The sequence below is a fragment of the Rutidosis leptorrhynchoides genome, chromosome 8, assembly GCF_046630445.1.
Source record: "Rutidosis leptorrhynchoides isolate AG116_Rl617_1_P2 chromosome 8, CSIRO_AGI_Rlap_v1, whole genome shotgun sequence".
NCBI classification, from domain to species: Eukaryota; Viridiplantae; Streptophyta; class Magnoliopsida; order Asterales; family Asteraceae; genus Rutidosis; species Rutidosis leptorrhynchoides.
Window position 1 is genome coordinate 45057731 of NC_092340.1, and position 23538 is coordinate 45081268.

Sequence of the window (23538 nt, forward strand, 5' to 3'; positions counted from 1 at the left end):
TAGAAACGGTGGATGAAATTGAAGCACCGGCACCAACGGCCGAGGACCAACCGGGTAACAACAAAAGAAAATGGGAAGCCTCTCAATCCAGCAACTACAACAGCAACAACTTTGCCAAGGAACCTTTCACCTCCGTCGGCAAGAAAAGTTATGCTGGAACTCGACCTTTTTGCAACAAATGCCACAAGCATCACTTTGGTGAATGTGGCAAGCTAATTTGCCACCGGTGCCAGGGAAGTGGTCATATTACCAAATATTGTGGAAGTACTGCCCCCATCAGTCAAAAGGGACCCAACACACAAAAGCCGGGTGTTTGTTTCGAATGTGGCCAACCGGGTCATTTTAGGAATGCATGTCCAACGAAGAAAGCCAACCCCAACACACGCGGCCGAACTTCCAACATTAGCACCGAGGATGCTCGAGACGACATGAACTAGTCACGGGTACGTTTCTTCTTAACAACTCCTATACTTCATGTTTATTCGATTCGGATGTCGATAAATGTTTGGTATCCAAGGCTTTGGAGCCTACTATTTGCACTCCACCACCCCCTAGATATTACTTAGGCCATTCAAGTGACCAACGGAAAACTATTGCGTACCGACAAATTTATCGGAAAGTGTACGTCAAACTTATTGGGTAGGTAATTTGAACTTTGATTTGACATCTATAGAACTAGGGAGCCCAAAACCTATACGTTAGGAAGGGAATGTTTTCCCCACATATATGAGATTTTAGTGAACTAAATAATTTCCGTTTAAGAACCGATATCCTCTTCCCCGTATCAACAACCTCTTGAACCGTTACACGGATCTCGCGTATATTCTAAAATCGACCTTCATTCTGGTTATCATCAATTGAGGGTTAAGGGAGAAGATGTCTCCTAAACCGCTTTCCGAACTCGCTACGATAGTTATAAATTTCTTTTAGTGCTGTTCAGTTTATCTAAGGCTCCGCCCGTATTCATAGACCTCCGGAACCGCGTATGCAAACTTATCTAGACAAATCCGTTACCGTACTTATAATTGATGTTTTAAGCTATTCAAGCGGAAAGGAAAAACGAACAACGTCTCCGTCTTACGCTCGAACTCTTGAGAAAAGAGCAACTCTATGCCGAATTCTCCAAGTGAGAATTTTGGTTAAACGAAGTCCAAATTCTAAACCATGTTGTTAGTGGTCAAGGTATTACAGTAGATCTCGCAAAAAAAAAAAAAAAAAAAAAATTTAATTAATTAATTAATTTTGGAGAAACCCTCACGACTCCGACTTGTATTCGTAAAATTTTGGATCTCGCGATTATTACCAAAGATTAATTTCCAATTTTTCCGTATCGCTCGTCCTTTAACCTTGTTAACGTACTAAGGGAAAGAATTAAACATTTTCCGTGTCCGGACTTTGAACGTAATTTTTCACACCAACCTTACTAGATAAATTCGTGTGGCACAAAATGGAACTCAAATATAGAAATACTTCTACGTGAACGCCTGAAAGGCAACCCCTCTCGACTCGAAATCAAGGAAGCTGAAATTCGTTATTTTACACGGAGAATTTGAATACTTATTTATGGATCCGATCAATCTTCTCGTCATCGCGTACCACGATACATAGCTATGCTATTTCACTATTACCGTCTGATATTACTGGGACCAAAGATAACACACAATCCAAGGATACCCCTTTCTTCTTTGACTTAACGTCCTTGTGCTTCTGTTATACGGCCAACTACTACTCAACCCCGAGCTATACAACTACGTGTACTATCTCGTTTCCCACCAAGTCTCAACATTTGGCCACTAGATGTGCGATATGGCTACCTCAAAATGTGAACTCATCCTATTCTAAGTTCTCATTTCACTCCTATCTTTTCGCTCGTACTTCCGTATACGGAAACCTTTTTATATAATTTCTCAATGGAGAGAGAGACCCTTCACGTGTTACTAGTATTCGCCACGAGGGTGACTAGCCCTTACGAACATTTTTCAGTAGCCGACAAGAAACATGTTCCAACAAACGCTTTCGAACCCTAACTAACTTGTCCAAACATATCTTAAGAAATTATATTCCAACACGGTGTATCATTGTCAATTATCCCGGATCGAAAATACTCGCTACACATCTTGTTTACAAGAAGCCTTCGGAACACGTTTAGACGTGAGTACTGCGTATCTTCCACAAACAAACGAGCTAAGCAAACGAACAATTTACATCTTGTAAAGACATGTTACAAACCTGTGTTGTCGCCTTTAGTTGATCCCTCTTACAACAGTAGTTACCACTCGCGTGTTAACGCGCACTTTTCGAAACCTTATATAACCACAAATGTTGTTCTCCTATTCGTTGGACCGAAGTAGGTGACAAGCAAATCATCAGATCCGAAATCATTCAAGAAATAACCTTTGAGATAGTTCAAGTCCGAGAAGGGCTCAAGACGGCCCGTGGTCGCCAAAGGAGTTATACCAATGTTAGATGAAAATCTCTCAAATTTAAAGTCAGTAACCGTGTAATATTGAAAACCACACCTTGGAAAGGTGTAATCCGTTTCGGGAAATCGAGGAAATTTATATCCGCAATATTGATCCTTTTGAAATCTTGGGGCGTATTGGAACCGCTTCCTACCGTTTAGAACTTCCGACTCAATTAAGTTCCCGTTTACCTTACGTTCCATGTAACAAACTTAGATACGTGTCATGAGGAACAGGAACGTGCTATCCTTCTAGATAAACTTACTATTGATGACAACTCCTCTTCGTAGAAAGATCGGTTGAAATTGTGGATCGTAAAAACCAAGCCTTAATACAACATAAAACCCCGACTGTCCAAATTCGTGGGAATGCCCAAGGACGTATCTTCACTTATTCATAGCATTGAAAATGCAAGGTCTCAAGGAAGAGACATCGACTATTACTTCGAACTAAATTTCGGGACGAAATTTCTTTTAAGGTGTGGGTAATGTAACATCCCGCATTTTTCCGTTAAATTATTTTAACGCTCGTCTTTTTATTTTAATAATATCCTTCGTAACTAAATTCGTATCCTCCGTTAGCTAACATTCTTAATATTTTTCCGTTATTGGATTTTAACATCCTCCGTTAATACGCGTTTTAAAATATTCCGTTTAGGTAATTCCCGCACCCGACTACAACTTGAGGGACTTGTTTTGCCAAAACCCCAAAATGGTGACTAGCACTTGACTAGTCAACCATCTTCCACCTCCACTCACTCATTCATCCATTTCTATTTTTCTTTCTTTCTTTTTTTTTTCTCTCAAGAACACAAACATAAATCATCATCTAAATCCGGATCGGGAAGCAAACTTCAAAACAAATTACATATTCGTGATCCTCTCTTCATCCTCTTCGATTTGGTACCAATTTCATCCATTTTGGGTAACTTTCTAAAATCACTAATTTTCTTTAAATTCGTGTTTTTGACTTGAAATTGTGTTAGTTAGTGTCTATGGCTCGTGTATAATATGAATATATGTTTTGTTTGCTCGATTTGTTGATTTGGAGTAACTAGTATGAACTTTGAAATGGGTGTGCTTAATCTTTGATTTTGGATGATTAAATGTTGTTTAATTGTTAAAGTTCATGTATTAAATGTGTTACTAGCATCATTAGCTTCAATTTGATGTGTAGGTTGATTAAGAAAACTTCAAAAGCATGATTATTGATTTTGAGATGTTTGACTAGGGTTTGATAGTTCTTGACATGAATTTTTGGATGCTTGAATGCCATGGAATGTTAATTGTTAGTGTTTAGTTGTAATGTATGCCTCATTACCTTCAAAACGGCATATCATATGTGAGAATTGGATTCCCGAAACTCAAAATGCATTTGATGAACTTGAAAATTTGAAAATAGACTTTTATTGATCACTTGACGAGAAATTGGTTGTTGAAAATGATGTTTTTGATTGATAATACATGTTTAGTTGTGTTCCTTGTCAAAAGAGCTTTCCAACGGTATAAGATACGCCTTCTAGTTGTTTACGGTTTGCGTTTTATGGTTGTTTGAAGTTTTGACCAAGACTTGAACATTTGAAACTGACCAGGCACCAGACCCCGTGTATGGCCGCGGCGCGGCGCTCCAGGTCGCGGCGCGATATAAGCCGCGTCCAGATTCTGTTTCCCTTGACCTTTTTACTAAAAATGTTTGACATGTTCTAGACCTCCAATTTACATGCAACTTGTTTTAACATGCTTATATATGAATAACTAGCATAGAAAAATAGTTCGGGACCCGACCCGAACGTGTTGACTTTTTCGTTGACTTTGACCAAGTTTGACTTTTAGTCAAACTTAACCAAACTTTTATACAATCGTTCTAACATGCTTTTATACTTGATTCTTGCATGAAACTTGACAACGTGATTCACATGCTATACTATTCGAGTCGTAACGAGCCATAGGACTAATTGAACACATTTTGCTCGACCTTGTGTCGTAACCGGTTAATTGATACAACTTACTTGTTTAGGTCAAGGCTAAGCAACATTCATGCACACGTTTACTTTGTGAAGTACATTTATACTCTTGCAATCAAAGGTGAGATCATAGTCCCACTTTTACTCTTTTTGAACTTACATTTGGGATGAGAAAACATAAACATTTCTTTACTAAGTGAACACAAGTACAGGAAAACAAACATTCTACATACGAGTTTAGAACAAAATCCTCAATTCGATTATCATTAGTTACACTTGCCGGGTGTAAGCGAGAACTTATGTTGTATGGATCCATATGGGTTTGACAAACCCTCATTCAAACGGTTCGCTACCGTTTACGAATGAAATATATTTTCGAGAAACAGTGTATGTTCTAGTACTAAGTGATGGGGTTCTATGGTAGGAATGTTAAGCATTGATAATTGGGTGCTCGTGAAACAAACTTTTGGAATGTATTACTATTATTTCATTGATGCAAATCTTGTGGTTCACTTGTACTTACTTACTTAAACCTATGATTTTACCAACGTTTTCGTTGACAGATTTCTATGTTTTTCTCAGGTCCTTGAACGATACATGATACATGCTTCCGCTCATTATTTTGATACTTGCATTGGATGTCGAGTATATATGCATACACAGAGCGTCTTTTGGCTACTTTTAAATTGTGTTGCATAAGTTTCATTTGTACTTATAACTTTGTAACGTAATTTTGTAGTGGAACTATTCTCGTAAACTTTGAAAAATCTTTACATTTGAAATGAATGCGACATATCTTTTGGTCAAACGTTGTTTTAAAGACTTATGACCACGTAACGGGACCTAAGTAGACGGCGCCGTCAATGATGATTTTGTCGGGTCGCTACAGATAGGATGAACCAACCGCACTTCATCTACGGAAGAAGAGATTGATGCATATAGTTATGCACCTGAAAACACTCGGAACCTGAGTAAACGTTTAACATGTATCTGTGCTAGCTCCTTTGGCGTTGTTATTACTGAAAATAACTTTGCAATCCCTTTCCAAATTAGCCAATTTTGTCACAGCTCTAACAAGTTAACTTCGACTTTTTAGTTGGATTAACCTTATTATAACCTCGATATATATGCGCGCTCTTTTATCGTTACCGGGAAACCGTTTATGTTCCACCACAGTAGCAACAAACTTACCAACAACTTCACTGATCTTTGACTTTCTGAAAAATCATTATATTTATCAAAAACCCATCAATTATTCATCTGCATCTTGTAACGAGAATTTCCATACGAATCATCGGGAATTAGCAATCAATATTTTGAAATCTCGCAGCATGTCTACGCCAATAGTTATATGTGTACATATAACGTCAATCTCCTGGACTTACATACTTCGAATGTGAAGTTTCTGAAAAACACCCTAAACTGCGAACTAGTCCTCGGAATTTTAAAAAAAAAATGCTGATGAAGCAGCAAAAACTGTAAACGACCTTAACAGTAAAAAGTTTGATGATAAAGAATAGTGGGTTAACAAAACACAGAAAAAGAAAAGGTTTGGAACTGGAAAAACGGATTGAGCAAAGTATGAAGGAGGCTGTAGACAAATTATAAGGACGAAATCTACCTCCAAAGAATCAAAATGATTCAGTGTCTACAGAAGTCATTAACGAATACCTTGCTCCTGACTCTAAACCTTTACGGACAATCTTCATCATCGTCCATCAATATTATAAATTCTAAGATAGCATCGTATCTTTCATTATAAATATCCTCTATATTTCTGAAGATATTTCATAAGTATTCTTATCTGAAATCATTTATCTTGTCGCGATATCTGCGTTACATCATAAAGGAAACTATTTTAGTTTCTAAATTCTGAATACTTCGAATTTAAAATAATGAATGATATTGAAGTAGTGCTGAGAACTGAAGCATGAGTTAGTATACTATAATGACACTTGATCAACGTAATTATATTACAGTAAGTCATGCTGAGTTTCTAATGGGATGTGACGATTCACAGATCATAATGTCATCATGTGCCATGTTACATAACTCTTTCATTCTGCTTAACTTCTGAACATATCAAGAAAATATATTCTTGATAGTTCTATTCTCAGTGATCCTGGTAATTTGACAAATCAAATCGTGCTATTTCGTTCTTTCTTGTTTAGAACATGAAGTTCATTCAAAATTTCATACTTACGAATTCTGGACCATTACTCGCTTTACTAGAGGTCGAGAAGAGAATAAAAAGGCAAAGAGCTCCAAAATATAAGAGAAAATATAAAGCCCAATAACAACACAGAGGTTACAAACTGTGGATATTAAGACGAATGACAATATAAAGACACGGTAGAATTAAGAATAGTATCACCCCAAGGTAATAGTAAAAGTAAACAGATTTTTCTGGTGGAAAATTGAAAAGAAGGATGACAGAAATGATAATTAGGAAAATATCAAGGATTAGAACGGGATTAAGCATTTTCACAATCTTTTGGATGTACGAACTAAGAAAGAAAGTATAGGAATGGTGAAAATAATGGAACGGAAAAAGTTTAATTTATAATGGAAATATCAGACAGAGTAGTCGAGGCAGATCACCGTATTTAATTATAGAGATCTTAATTTCCTTACTCGCCGGAGAATCAAATCTTTTAGATTTCGAAGATTTTCTTTAAATCCCTTGAATTCCGAAATTCAACCAAGACAACGTCAAAAGTTAAATCTCTATCTCAATCTTTTGTGATAGCTTCATTCGTACCCTTCGAATAATCGAATATCGAATGGTTTTATCCATATTACTCAATGATGATAAAACTCTATTTATCAATTCATATTCGTCATGAAAACATAATTATTGTTAACCATGACAACCACACTCAAATTTCGGGACGAAATTTCTTTAACGGGTAGGTACTGTGACGACCCGGGAATTTTCGACCAAATTTTAACTTAATCTTATATAGTTTCGACACCATAAGCAAAGTCTGTTAAACTGAGTTTCAACATTTTTAAACTGTTTGAATAGAAACATTTAACCCTTGGCTACTTCTGACGATTCACGAACGATTGTTTATATATATATATATATATATATATATATATATATATATATATATATATATAATCATTTGTAATCATAAAATATAAATTTAAACATTAGAACTTAACTATGTAAAATAAGATACAAAATAAATAATATAATTTAAAATGAAATTTATATACATAAATATATATGATTGCCATTAATATCTATTATATTGTAATATATATAAAATATATAAATGTTAACTAACCAAATATATTATTATATAGAATAAATAATACATATATAATAAAATATAAAGTTAATATATTATATGTAATTGTAAGAACAATGTATAAATGTTATATTAGGATCATTATTCTCATTAATGTTAATATATGTATTATTAAGATTATTAATATAAATGAAATTGTAAAATTTTATTATTAATATTATTATTATTATATTAATAGCAGTGTTAATAATAAAATTTTTGACATTTTTGTTAATATCATTATAACTAATAGAAAAAATTTAATTTTAGATATTATGATTAGTATTATTATTAAGATATTATTATTATGAATTATTATTATGAATTAATATCATTATCATTATTTTCGTTTTTATCATTTATAAATTAGTATATTCTATTATTATTATTATTAGTGTTTCTATTTTTTATTTATCTGTATTATTAATATAATTATTACTAAATAATAGTATTATTAATATTAATAATACACTTATTAATTATTAAATATAATTCTATAAAATTATATAAAAGAATTGCACAATCCGTTAGATGTAGCCATCAAATGGTACGTAAGTCGTTTTCCTATCTTTAACTCAGTACAATTCAAGATTTCCAAATCACAAAACAATCATAATCTATTTAATGTCGATATCAAACTTTTATATTTCTTTTTATTATTTTATGTACGAGTGATATTTTCTGTCTACTCTCTCCTGGCTATAAAATCGACGAATTTCACATGAATATTAATGAATTCATTCATTTATACATTACCATTATCAATTAAGAACCATTACAGTCTTTATTCAATCGAATTAAATCAAGAAAGTTGAAGAACACAGAAGATACTCTGCTCTTGCTTTCAATTTTCAATTTGATTACGAAATCAATTTTAAAATCTATTAACATAGAGTTGTTAGGAATGTTTTACTAAAACTATTTGCAAAGTTTGAACATCCAATTCCTTGTATTGAATCCGAATTTTGGAGTCAAAATTCGTATTTAAAAAGTCAACGATTTTGTTCATTGTAAAATCCGAATTAGTTTTAATGTTTCGGGTTAAATTGATGATTCCTAAAGTTTCTAAGAAGGATTTAGAACCTTTTTCATGTTATAATCTTTGTGTGAAACAGTTTGAAAATCGAATTTGATGTTTGAGTCAAAAACTGTGTCATTTGGCAAAGTTCTTAGCTGCTGCTTATTTTTATTTTTATTTTCTTTTATGTCGATTAAGATTACCAGCTGAAGGTTCTGTAAAAAAAATCCAAGTTTTAAAATAATCACTGAAACCGTTTTTATGCTTGTTAAATGGCCACTGGTCGACCCATTGTTGGAGAAGGAGGAGAATACAGAAAAATAAGTTAAATATATACGGGTATTGAAATTAATCAGAAAACAGAAGCAGTGTAATGGTTAGGAGAGGTTTCCGGTGAGTGAGAGGTCTCGAGTTCGAGCCCGGTTCGGTGCAAGTGTTTTTATAAAAGCTTTGGGAAGGTAGTTCCTTATCAATTTATTATTATTATTATTATTATTATATTATTATTATTATTATTATTATTATTATTATTATTATTATTATTATTATTATTACAATTATTATTCTGATTAATATTATTATTGATATTATTGCAAGTATTAAAATTAGTATAATTGTTATTATCATTACCAATACAAGTAGTAAATATTATTATTATGGTTATAATTGCAAAAAAAATGTATATTATTATTATTATTGATTAAGTAAGGTATTATTATAACTATCATACTATGATTTATTATTATTATCATTAAATATTAGTATTATCACCATATTTACAATTATTATTATAATGATTATCATCATCAATATGATTATTATTATTAGGGTTAAGTTAATTATTTGTATTACTAGAATAATTCAATTACATATTATTATCATTAAAATGAGTACTATCATCATAATTATAATTATTATTATTATTACCACAAATATGATTATAAATATTATTTATATTATCATGATTAATAGTATTATGTAATTACTAAAATCATTATCATAATTATTAGTAACAGTAAAATTAATAATTTTATAGTTATTATCATTAATGTTATTATTATTGTCACTAATAGAATTATTAAGATTATTACCTTTATTAGAAATATTAAGTATTATAATCATTTTTTTTTTCACTATTAACATTATTTTAGTATCATCATAACTACTATTATTAATATACAAATGATATGTATAAATAAAAATGTATTTAGTACATATAATATAACAAGATTAATATTTTTATTTATTTAAAATATATGAAATGAATATATAATGAAATATATAAGTATTGATATAAACATTATATCACTAATAATAATATATATATTTGTTCGATTACAAGTATATGTTTTAATATATATACAAATGATTTAGGTTCGTGAATCCAAGGCCAACCCTGCATTGTTCAGTTCCGTCGTATGCATATTTTTACTACAAAATATCGTATCGTGAGTTTCATTTGCTCTCTTTTTAAATGCTTTTGTAATATATATTTTTGGATCTGAGAATACATGCACTGCTTTTATAAATGTTTTACGAAATAGACACAAGTAATCGAAACTACATTCTATGGCTGGATTATTAAACCAAATATGCCCCTTTTTTGTCTGGTAATCTAAGAATTAGGGAACAGACACTCTAATTGACGCGAATCCTAAAGATAGATCTAATGGCCCAACAAGCCCCATCCAAAGTACCAGATACTTTACTACTTCGAATTTATCATGTCCGAAGGGAGTCCCGGAATGATGGGGATATTCTATATGCATCTTGTTAAGGTCGGTTACCAGGTGTTCACCATATGAATGATTTTTATCTCTATGCAGTTTGCGAAATGCCTGATATGAGAATGATGTTTATGAAAAATGAAATCTTGTGGTCTATTATATTATTGGAAATGATAAATTATGATAAACTAATGAACTCACCAACCTTTTGGTTGACACTTTAAAGCATGTTTATTCTCAGGTATGAAAGAAATCTTACGCTGTGCATTTACTCATATTAGAGATATTACATGGAGTCATTCATGACATATTTCAAAAGACGTTGCATTCGAGTCGTCGAGTTCATCAAGATTATTACTAGGTCAATTATAGTTGGATATATTATGAAATGGTATTCATGCCGTCAACTTTCGATGAAATGAAAGTTTGTCTTTTAAAAACGAATGCAATGTTTGTAAAATGTATCATATAGAGGTCAAGTACCTCGCGATGTAACCAAATGTAATGTATTCGTCCAGATGGATTAGGACGGGGCATTAGATGCAACCTAATTATAGCCTATCCCTTGGTTTTTAGGATGTTTCAAAGTTTGTATCACGTATGACATTCTCTGCCAATTATCAATCCTAGCCTTTTCTGACTCATATTTTAACTTGTATGAATCTTTTTCTGCCTTAAGTGCTTCTATCTGGCTTAAATACAGGTGAATCACTTTCTCATCATCTACAATAGTTGATTTTAAATGACCTACCTGATTCTCTAAGGACTTAATAACATCAACATACTCTTTCTGCTTATTAAGGTAGTAGAGAGCATCATCACAGTTCTTCCTATTTGTCTGATTTTCAATATCCAAATTCTTAAGTTCAAGTCTAAGTTTAGGACAAGTTTCACAAGTCGCAGGTATCTCATTAAGTTTAGAGATCACACATTCAAGTCTAGCTATTTCCTGTTCAAGGTCAGTGAATTTTAAACAAAAAGAATCTGAATCATTACATACCTTGTCATTGCTGGATGTGTTAGCCATGAACGCATAATCTTTTCTACCGACCTGCGAATCTGTATCTGATTCTGACTCTGACTCTGAACTTGTACTATCTGAATAATCAACATCATAACCTTCTTTGCCCTCAACTTTAGCAGGACTATCCGAACTTGTCACCGTGACTACCTTCTCATCAGTACCTTCAACATCACCCTTGATCAAATGTGCAAGTTCTTTTCTAAAACAGGTACCTGTATGACAACTCATTCCTGAGGATTCATCATCATCTGAGGAGTCAGTTGTGAATTCAAGATCAGACAAATCCTTGGCTTTGCGGAACTTATCATACAACCTATCACTAATTCTCTTCCTAAGACACATCTTCATTACTGCTTCAACCATTTTCATTCGTGCGTCACATTTGCATACATAGCATGTGCTAGCTGGATCATCTTTACCTACACACCCAGCATTTCTTCTGATAACCCTTTCTTCTTCTATTTCAGCTTCACTCTTACCAACAAAAACCACGTTAGCCTTTTCAGTAACAACTGAGATCGACCAATCACACACTTCATCAGCATAAGTAGTAGTCAAAGCTTTGGATTAACCACTAGAAGTTGCTTCCTTGTTCACTGTCGGACAAGCATGTCCAGGAGTCACCTCAATTGAAGTATTATGAAAAGGATTATGAAAACCAGGCTTAGGTGGTCTTGTGCATGTCATATTGAAATGACCAAGCTCATCACAATTATGGCATCTCACTTTGGACATATCAAAACCAAACTTAGTATTGCGGTTCAAACTCAAAGTACTCTGACCTGTTCTTTTCAAATACTTTCTAGCACATCTCACCACAGTGCTCATAGCATACAGGATGTCCATTCTCTCAATCTCATCCTCATCGATCTGATCATAGTCCTCATTCTCCAGATGACCATTAATTATCTGCCCACTTATCATATCATTGTAAGAGTTAACCACGATATCTGCTAAAGCCATATCCTCCTTAATTAATTCTAGAGGCCTTTTCTTAATATTTTCTGTCTTGATCACTGGTGATTGAGTCTGTTGTAGAATGCCGGAATCAATCAGTTTAGCAGTTGACTTTTGTGCTTGAGATTTAGCATTGAAATAACCAGAATCTGATACTGGAGCCGAGGTTTGTGATGCATTGGTGGAAATGTAAGCTGTTTGCAAAGGAGCATGATTCCTCGAAGATGACCCAATAATGGACGAACCAGCTACTGTACCAAGTCTCTTCCTCTTGGCTTCAACCTGAATATCCTTTTCTATCAACTTGGATGTAAAAGCCGTCAAGGTTAACGTACGACCTGATGCAATGTACCAGTTCTGAATCTTTTCAATTTCATTGTCCCATTTCTTAGGAAGACCATCTTTCAAAACTTTAATTGCTTTCTCATCTGATAAATCTATTCCATAATCTATCATTTCAGCAACCAGTAGACGATATCTCTCCAAAGTTTGTCCAAGAGTCTCGGAAGGAAGAGCAACAAACACTCTCCATTCATCTTTGAGAACCTTACCCTTAGTGGCACGGTAAGTGGTTGTTCCTTCTGTGGCTGATTGAAGAGTAAGCCAAAGGGTATACGAGGTCTTGTTTCTGTTATTGAACTGTGAGAAAATCTCCTTAGACAATGCCTGAGTAAGTTGAGCATATACTGTTTGAAAGGACCCGTCCTAATCCATCTGGACGAATACATTACATTTGGTTACATCGCGAGGTACTTGACCTCTATATGATACATTTTACAAACATTGCATTCGTTTTCAAAAGACAAACTTTCATTACATCGAAAGTTGACGGCATGCATACCATTTCATAAAATTTCCAACTATAATTGACTTAGTAATAATCTTGATGAACTTAACGACTCGAATGCAACGTCTTTTGAAATATGTCATGAATGACTCCAAGTAATATCCTTAAATTGAGTAAATGCACAGCGGAAGATTTCTTTCATACCTGAGAATAAAATGCTTTCAAGTGTCAACCAAAAGGTTGGTGAGTTCATAGGTTTATCATAAAACAATAAAATTCATCATTTTGATAGACCACAAGATTTAAATCCTGCATGGTACAAATGGGCTCGAATCCTATACCCACCTGTAATGTACATGCGATATCTTTTAAATACAGTACACCTTTCTCGTGTACGAAACCATTTTCATAAATCTTAGTAACCATACACATATCTTGTGCACAAAAATAACATACACATAATCTGTGTATAAAATCATTCTCTCGATACATAACATTCACTTTTCATTTCTTTCATAGCTTGGCTTGGTAACTGACCTTAACATATAATGCGCATAATAATATCCCCAAAACAGAACATCTCTTCTGTATAATAATCATATAAACTTCGAAGTACTAAACACCACGCCCACTAGCCCTTCCGTCTAGTGAACATTCTGGGTGGGGGTGTTAAACCCGGTAGCTACCTTTAGGATTTGCGTGAATTAGGGCCATACCCGATTCTAATTCTTAGGTTACCAAGCAATAATAATCAGGGGGAAAATATTCACATCAATTAGTGGCAATTATGACTTCCAACTAATTCAATCATAATCAACAGAACTTCTGTCTGCATAATAATTCAGTCGAGGAATGTTTTGCTTGTGTCATATCGCGTCAAACATTTATAAAAGCATTTCATGAATTCTCAGTTCAAAATATATTTCAAAAGCATTTAATAAAGCAATTGTAAAAACAGCGCATGTATTCTCAGTTCCAAAAATGTAAAGAGTAAAAGGGAATCAAATGAACTCACAATACGATATTTTGTAGTAAAAATATGCATACGACGGAACTGAACAATGCACGGTTGACCTCGAATTCACGAACCTCAAAGAAGTAGTCCTAAAGAAAATAAATGCCCAACTCTGAGTTTGAACCCGCGACGTCCCGCTAACCCGATAACAACCTTAACCATTACACTGCTGCTTCTTTTCTGTTTTAATACCCCAGATTAAATATATAACTTATATCTATCTGTTTCATCTTCCTATCATTTAATCGTGACATCACCATCATACCATTATTATCATCATATTATTACCCAAAACTAATTCATAACTATATCATTATCCTGTCTTAATCGTGATTTTCATTATCACGAATCATTAACATCATTTTTCACTCTCGTACACACATATCATTCGGTCATCATCTAACATTACGATCATAATTACCATAATCATAATCGAAACCATCTTCGTTGTCATTCACATAACAATACCATCGATCATTATCCTATTTAACATCATGACCACTTCTATTATTTTATGTAACTCGATCACCATATACGTTTCTTCACAACATCCTACACCATAATCATTATCTCTATCTTAGCATCATCATTATATATATATATATATATATATATATATATATACATATATATATACATATATATATATATATATACCATTATTATCATCCAATAATTTAAGTATTATCCTCCTAATTATCATCATAACAGCATCATAATCATAATCATCTCACCATTTACATCCTTTGTTCCTAGTAAAAAAAACAGCGACTGTTGCAAACAGATTGGTAATGATTCGGCCCAATATAGATACTTATGATATTCGGCCCAACACTTGGCCCAACTACTAGGTTAATCTCTCTAACAATTAAAAGGCCCAAGATACAATCGTGAAGTGTGGCTGGTGTTTTCTGAATAGCAGTCCAAAACTCAAAAAAAAAAATATATCCAAATCCAATTAATATCAGTATCTGATATCGTGAAATGGGTAGGAAACAAGGTGGGGTCTTTGGCCATTATCTATTAACATAATCATTTAACTGTCATCATCAATCTATTTCACTTTTTGTTTGAACAACGACACCATCATTTTTTTATACCTTTCGTTCCCCAGTTTAAAAGAACAGAAGAAAAAATAAAAAGCAGTAGCTGCGATGATGGGTGTTTTGTTTGTATCAGACCAAAACAGAAAGAAAAAAAAATAATCGAAGGTAATAGCAGCAGTTGGGTAGTGGTGTTGATCAGAGATGACGTGGTGGCGAGGGTGGTGTTGCGTTTTCGGCCAAAACAGAAAAATAGAAAGGTGGTGGTTTGAGTTGTGTTTAACCAAGTAACAAAACAGAAAGGTAGCGGTTAGAAACAGAAACGAGCAAGTGCCACAGCAGTTCAAGATGGGTTGTCATGCAGGTGGGTTTAGTTTGCAGCTCAACAGAAAATAGTATTAAACGTCGGGTCAATTTGGTGATGATGGTAATCGATTGGGTGGGCTGAAATGGTAAGGTTTATGGCTTCGGTGTTGGTTTATGGCTGTAAAAAAAATGGTAGTTTATCAAACATTTTAGAGTTTGTAAGTGGGGTATCGTGGGGTGTTTCATGACAGTCATTGGAAAGCAACAAGGGATTGCTTGGTAATGATCTTGGGTTCAAGTTATCAAGATTTTCGAATGTGGTTTTGGGTTGATGATGGTGTTTGGGGTGGTTATTGTTCAACAGGTGGTCCTGGGTATTGAAGGTGGCCATGGTGGTGAGGGTTGTGGAACTAACAAAGTAGAACAGAAGTAAGTAGTGATAGAATCAAGTTAATGGTGGCGATGATGGTTTGTTTTAAGTTATATAGGAGGTAGAAGAACGCAGATATTGGTTTGATCGTAATCGTGGGTTTGTCACGGTGGTAAGGTGAAGGGATGGTTAGAAGTTGATGGTCTTAAAGTGGTCGTGATTATGGTTTTAAGTGGTTGGTTTATGGAGAAGGTGGCGGGTGTTCATCACAAAGAAGTAAAGAGGAGTAGTAGCGTTGGTGTAGTGATGACCGTTGGTGATTCACGAATGGAGGGATGGTAGCTCCATAGTTTTCTTGGGTGATAATAAGAGGGTGATTGCAGTGTATATGTATATATATAATACTGTAAGATCATCCTAATAATTACTAATAATAATATAATATTCATTATAATATAACTGAACAATAAAAACATGTAATCATGAATTGAGCACAGTAAGCGACCAGTAATATCTACCGACAGTTTATCCCGGATGGCTATACTGTGTCTATTGCTAAAGAGTTAACGTATAGAAGTGTTCCTAAAAATTTCAAATTTTTAGATTAAATATATTTAATTATTTCACTCATTAACTGTTTGAAACCTGATCAAAAAGGTTCGAAAATTATTTATTTTCTGTTCCGATTTATATGTTCAGAGTACTAATATTTAAACTTAAAAAGGTAAAAATACTTTTAACAAATCTAAAATCTTCGTAATCGATTTACAGTTCAACTTTTATTTTAATCCATCATAAACTTATATTAAATCTATATGAACGCTAACGAAATGTCAACCGAGTATTACTGACGTTTACTAATTAAGCTCGAAATCATTTATATTCCCTTTCTATATATAAATAGTTTTAAAATAGCGAAGTTAATTACTAAAACAAATATATTATATATTTTTAAATAAATAATTATAACTTTATATATTTACAAGTAATATTTATATACATATTTATATGTATCTATATATTCTTAAATATAGTTTCCATTAATCGCATTTTATTTTATTTATTTTACAATATAAATCCTAATAATCATATTATATAATATAATATTCTAAATTATATTTCAAATTATAAATACCTATTTAAATATATATGTTATCTATTTACAAATAGTTGTTCGTGAATCGTCGGGAATGGTCGAAAGTCAAACGAATATATGAAACAGTTCAAAATATTTGTGACTCTACATTACAGACTTTGCTTATCGTGTCAAAATAATATAAAGATTAAGTTTAAAATTAGTCGGAAATTTCCGGGTCGTCACACTGTTCACGCTCAGCAGGATTAAACTGAGCGGTCTCTTTAGGTTCACCGTCCGCCCCATTTAACCATGCGAATTCAGTCTCAATAAACTCCCATAGTCTAGAGTCTATACCATTCAAACATATCTTAAAACGCGCCTTCCAGTCCAAAAAGTCCTTTAGGTTGTCAAGCTTGGGAACCTTATTGGAAGTTCCAGACTCATTCTAGGAAAGTATTAATTTGTGAAGTCCTGGTGAAATCACTAAAGCACTGAGTTCATTAGTCACTTGTTCATTAGTGTCCGACATTTTAATTAATTATGTGAGAATTAAATGTAAATTAAGTTTCTGATTTAAAAGACACTCGGTCGATTGTCTGAGACATACGGTCGATTGTATAAGTCACACGGTCGAGTGTATTGGTCACACGGTCGATTGTCTGACAAAAATTGGGCAGCACTTTGTTACAAACTTAAACGTTGGTATTACTACTCACACGGCCGACTGTCTCACTCCCACAGTCGATTGTCTTACTCACACGGTCGAGTGACAATACTCACACGGCCGACTGACTTAAGAATCTCACATGGCTTAAATGATACACACACGGTCGGTTAACTATTTCACTCGGTCGATCGAAGGACTCACACGGTCGATTGTCAAGACACACACGGCCGAGTGTGTTCTTGACAGATACAGGTCGACTTTTAGGGTTTTCTAGACAAAAAATCGATTTTTCGATCGATTTTCAATGAAAAGCTCTAAACCAGAACGTAGAACACAACTGTAATGACTCCAGAAACACTTTCTAACATAGAAAACACAAACTATAACGTAAGAAAAAGGATTAATCATTTAAAACAAAAATAACACCAAAAACACAAACTTTTTGACCCAAAAACGATTTTGATCAAGCAAACCAGAGACTCCAGCTCTGTTACCACTTTGTAGACGAAGATTTACGGATCTTAGGTCGCTTGCTAACAATCCTAGAGGCGGAATACACTAGAATTGGGTTAAACCGAGATATGGGTTGTATCGGAATCGATTAGATCAAACCTAGAGTGTATACTTGATTAGATCGATACCTAAACGAAGTATTTCGGTGGTATAAGGTGTTAGGGTTCTGGAGAAACGAAATCCAGTCGACTAAAGTAATTGGAATGTGCAACCCTACAAAGGAGAAACAAACCCGTATATATACTAGGTATCAGACACTCGATCGAGTGTGTCTCTCAGTCGGTCGACTGTCTCACACAGTCGGTCGAGTGTGTGGACACACTCGGTCGACTGTGTACGTTTATTAACATATTGATCATTTAAATAATAAAGCACACACAAACACAAACGTAATCAATAGTCACACGTAATAGTTATTACATAACGAAATGTATTAAACGTCGAAATAATCTACGGCTGGGGATTCATGCACCAACACAAGTCATTACATGAAACTTAACTTTCTTCATAAATAATTCAAATACAACTTCTGTTTTTGGGTTCCTTGTTCAGTTTCACAGTCCAAAAACTGCACTTTAATAAGACCACTTGTAGTGATTGAGGGCGTGGGTTGAGGGCGTGAGTTGCTTTTTTTGATGACTAGGACGTGTGAGTTGTTTTTGTGGAGTAGTGGTGGTGTGAGTTTTTGGTGTGGGTTGGGAGTATTGTGATGATGTATTAAATTATAATTGGATTAAGTATTAAAAAGGGGTATAAAATAATATTTTAAATTAATAAAAAATTACAAAAATTCAACCACAGGTGTGGCTTCTTCCATTGCAGGGCAACGCACCCCCTCCCCTCTCTCCTCCCCCACGCACCAATACCCCACCCTTGGAGGCGTGGCCGGCTGCCACATCGGCTGAGACGCCGTGGCCATACCACCACTACAACAAGTCTAAGAGGTATCAGAAAACTGTGTGATATTAGACATTTTAATTAGCTACATTAATGGATATAAAAGATAATTTGCAGATAAAAGGAAGTCATTTCATAGTATACTTTGTAACTTACCAGTAATGTGTTATTGTGCATTATTGCTTACTCAATTAGTCATTATTTTCATCAATGTCATTTGTTGATAACTGATCTTAAATTTGAAGTTTAGAAAACAACATTAGTATCAAAGATTAATGTATTGATCTTAGACCTTACATATGCTAATATAAGATCGACCACACTATAAAATCGAACCGAGTTTTACAACCTTATGATAAGAAAGTACCGACTTCAATAATCTCTGCAACAAGTTTGATGGATGAATTTTTTACATTTTGCATAGAAATTATGACATTGTTCTGTATATTAAACTGTTATTTAATTAATTGAATAACTCCTTCTAGGAAACGTATATATTGCACAAATTAAGTTTTACCAAAAATGTATCATTACACTTACTATATTATCTATCTCAAGTTAATGAAGACAGATTTTTTTTAAACCCAAGTTTTCCTTCATCAATAACCATTTACAAAAAAAATTATTGACTAAAATTTTATCATAAATATACATACGAAGTATTATTTAAATAAATAATTGGTTCCGGCAAGCCACAAATTCAAGGTATTGACTTTAAAGCTTAAAAGTCAAATAGTTAGCCCAATGATGTTAACAACAAAAGAATTAATATATCCAGATATCCATCCATTATGAAGAAGATTTTTTAACTCCCTAATTATGTGTTGAAATCAAAACTCCCGGGAAACAAATTTAATTCACCACCTATAAATTGCCATGTTTACTCAAACCTAAATTAGCCAAGAACCACCATTTTTAGTCAAGTTTCCTATATTTTTTTTCTCTCAAGATATGGCAAAGAAACCAAGTTTGGGTCGCCAAAAGATCAAAATCGCGAAAATCCAAATAAAAAATCATCTTCAAGTGACGTTCTCCAAACGACGATCAGGGCTATTCAAGAAAGCTAGCGAGCTTTGCACATTATGCGGTGTTGAAATCGCTATCGTTGTATTCTCTCCTGCTGGTAAAGTTTTCTCATTTGGTCATCCTAAAGTAGAGTCAATTGTTGATAGGTTTTTAGCACGAAATCCTAATCTTAACACAACAAGTTTACATCTCGTCGAGGCACATAGAATAGCTAGTATTCCAGAATTAAACATGCAGTTAACGCACGTTCTTAACGAGTTAGAAACCGAGAAGAAAAAAAGTGAGACGTTGGACGAAATGAGAAAGGCGAGTCAGAGTCAGTTTTGGTGGGAAGCACCAATTGAAGAGTTGAGTTTGCATGAACTTGAACAATTAAAGGACTCAATGGAGGAACTAAAGAAGACTGTTGCTGCACAAGCTAATAAACTTTTTGCTGAAAATTCGAACGCTATATCGCTATTTGGTACTAATAACAATATTATTAGAGGTGATGTTGATCACTATGAGATGAAGCCTGCTACAATTATATCAGCATCTTCTGGTTTTACTCATACCCATAGCTATGGGTATGGCCCTGGTTTGTTTTGAAGTCCATTCCAGTTTATTTTCTTGATGTCATGGGAATTTTGGTTAAGCTGTTAGGCTGTTAGCATCTCACTAGCAGTTATTTTTTTTTCTTTTCTAATTTATTTATGAGCTATGATTATTATTTAATAATTATAATGTAATGCTATGCTATATGTTAAAGAATTCTAATAAAATTTAATATTTCAGTTTCATATTCTAATTGCCTTATTAATGTATATAAGTTACAAAGTGTTAGTTAATTTAGTGATAGAATGTATATACTAGTACATTACGTATGTAACGTTCAAATAGATATTTACCAGAAACCTTCACACCTACCATTGTGTTTTTACCATACCATAAATTTTAAATTTTATTAGAAAAAACTAGCTACCAAGAAGCTATAATAAATTATGTTCATTCTGTAACGTTATAGAATTATAAATTTTATTAAAAAAACTAACAAGAAGCAAGCAATGTCATATAAATTATAAATTATAATCATTATATATGTAATGTTATAAAGTTATAACTCGGGCATTTATGATTCATACCTATGTGAAAGAAAAATAGTATTGAATTTGATAACTCAGTACTACACTTATCATATATTTTTTTATTGGAACAACATCTCATTGAAATAAAATCACTAGTCATTCATACATATTCCTTATTTAACATTAATCCAGATTATGGTAATAACATCACATACTTGCATACAAATTAACATGAGTTACTTAGCCTTTTGAAACACAAACTCAAAAGGAGTGCCACTTGAAGCAAGATGCCTAACCCCATTAACTACAACAGTGCTTACATTAAAGCAAGTTTTAGGTCCTGCGCCACAAAATGAGGGACAATGTTGTAGCAAGTAGCTATGAATCTTTGCACTTGTTGGCTTAGGATACTCCACAATCTGAAAACATGATTGTGCCGTGTCAAATAACCCACCCGTTGTGATCACGTTTGATGGTGCCTTTGCTTCGGCATCAGAGATCTTCCAAAACGTCGAAGCGTCACAAACACTGGTGGTTGAGCCCGAGTCAATACCAAGAATTCGCGATGTTTTGAGATATGTTTCTTTTGCAACTAGAGTGAAGCTAAACTTGCCACCTAAGTTAACCTCTGCCGGGTCTTGTATCACGTTAAACGGGCAAATCTTTTTGTTATTTTCATGGTCGGATAATTTAATTCCGCCTCCTTTGGCCTATATCACTGGGCCAATGTAGTACGGAACATTGTTAAGGACTTTTTCCCCTATAACATCATACACAACATCTTCACCTTTAGAGAGGACTGATTGTGTTGTGATGAGACAAAGGAGGAAAAGAGCATAAGAAAATATTGATGAATTCATGTTATTGTTTAATTTAATTGATTGATTGATGATTAATGGTTGATTTAAATGTGTAATACTAAGCATTAAGAGGTTGGTATTTATAGGGCTTTGTTGCAAGCCAAAATTGCATTATCTTTCTAACAATTTCGTTATTTATTACTTTACTATATTTTAAAATTTTACCATGTTTAAATTGCGATTTTTTTAAATAATTTTGTATGCTTTGCATTTGTCGTTGTCGATGTCGATGATAGACCATTCAACATGCGATAATTGGGTGGACCCTACACTTAAAATTATACTATTACTAAAAGTAAATTGTAATCATCATCATTCATCATCATATAATAAAAATAAATTGAAAATGGAATGGCTAAAGTTTATTAAAATACACATTTCACAAAGGAATATATAATAGTTTAAAACTGTTATAATTCAGTAGGCTTATAACTACCTTTAGTGGTTTGATTCTTGATGTTATAATTCAGTAGGCTTATAACTACCTTTAGTGGTTTGATTCTTGATGTTATAATTCAGTAGGCTTATAACTACCTTTAGTGATTTGATTCTTGATTTAGAATACTAATAATGAAGTGTAAGAACAAAGATGATAATGGAGAGAAAGAAAGAAACACTTTGTAAGTGTGAGAAATGGTGCAAGTTTAATGCTTGCATTCATGAGTATTTATAGCCTAAAATCTCAATATAAAAATACATACTTTGTGTACCAAAATTGACTATATGTATACACCAAAATTGACTATCCATATCTATATTATTATTATTATTATAACACTCCCCCTTGGATAGCAATTTTATTTTGTTGAAGATCAACTATAAATTACTGCCTCGTTAAAAACCTTGCTAAAGAAAACCCAGTGGGAAAAAACTTTAGCTAAGGGAAAAAGAGTGCAGCATGGAGTTGACTCCCCCTCAAGTAGACATCGCTTCAGCTGTTACATCTTTTGAACATGTCTAATGCATATGTTATGAACGTGTGTTCTGAAAATAGCAGTTGGAAGTGCTTTCGTGAAAAGATCAGCAGAGTTTTTGCTAGATTGCACATATCTCATTTCAATCTGGTTGTCCTTAATGAGATTTTGAGTGTATGAGAAGAATCTAGGTGGTATGTGTTTTGTTCGGTCACTTTTGATATACCCTTCTTTCATCTGTGCTATGCAAGCTGCATTATCTTCATAGATAGTTGTTGGACTTTTATCGCGTTCTAGTCCACAAGAATCAGTAATGAGTTGTGTCATTGATCTCAACCAAAAACATTCTCGAGTAGCTTCATGTAATGCAATCACTTCGGCATGATTTGACGATGTAGCAACAAGTGTTTGTTTTTGAGAACGCCATGATATTGCAGTACCTCCATTTAGGAATACATATCCAGTTTGAGATTTAGCTTTATGTGGATCAGATAAATAACCTGCATCTGCATAACCAACCAAATCTTGTTTTGATTCGTTAGAATAAA

General features: G+C 33.5%; 1 protein-coding gene and 1 pseudogene across 1 annotated transcript; one reads left to right on the forward strand and one right to left on the reverse strand.

Annotated features, from left to right (window-relative positions):
* Positions 1 to 20077: 20077 nt before the first annotated feature.
* On the forward strand, positions 20078 to 20740 carry LOC139864865 (agamous-like MADS-box protein AGL61). Its single transcript, XM_071853427.1, has one exon. It carries the CDS (start codon positions 20078 to 20080, stop codon positions 20738 to 20740), a length of 663 nt encoding a protein of 220 aa, XP_071709528.1.
* A 650-nt stretch (positions 20741 to 21390) lies between these two features.
* LOC139861654 (kunitz trypsin inhibitor 5-like) lies at positions 21391 to 22076 on the reverse strand (annotated as a pseudogene).
* Positions 22077 to 23538: the final 1462 nt, after the last annotated feature.

Excerpts from the sequence above, each read along its gene's own strand:
- LOC139864865 (XM_071853427.1), top strand. The coding sequence starts at position 20,078 with ATGGCAAAGAAACCAAGTTTGGGTCGCCAAAAGATCAAAATCGCGAAA.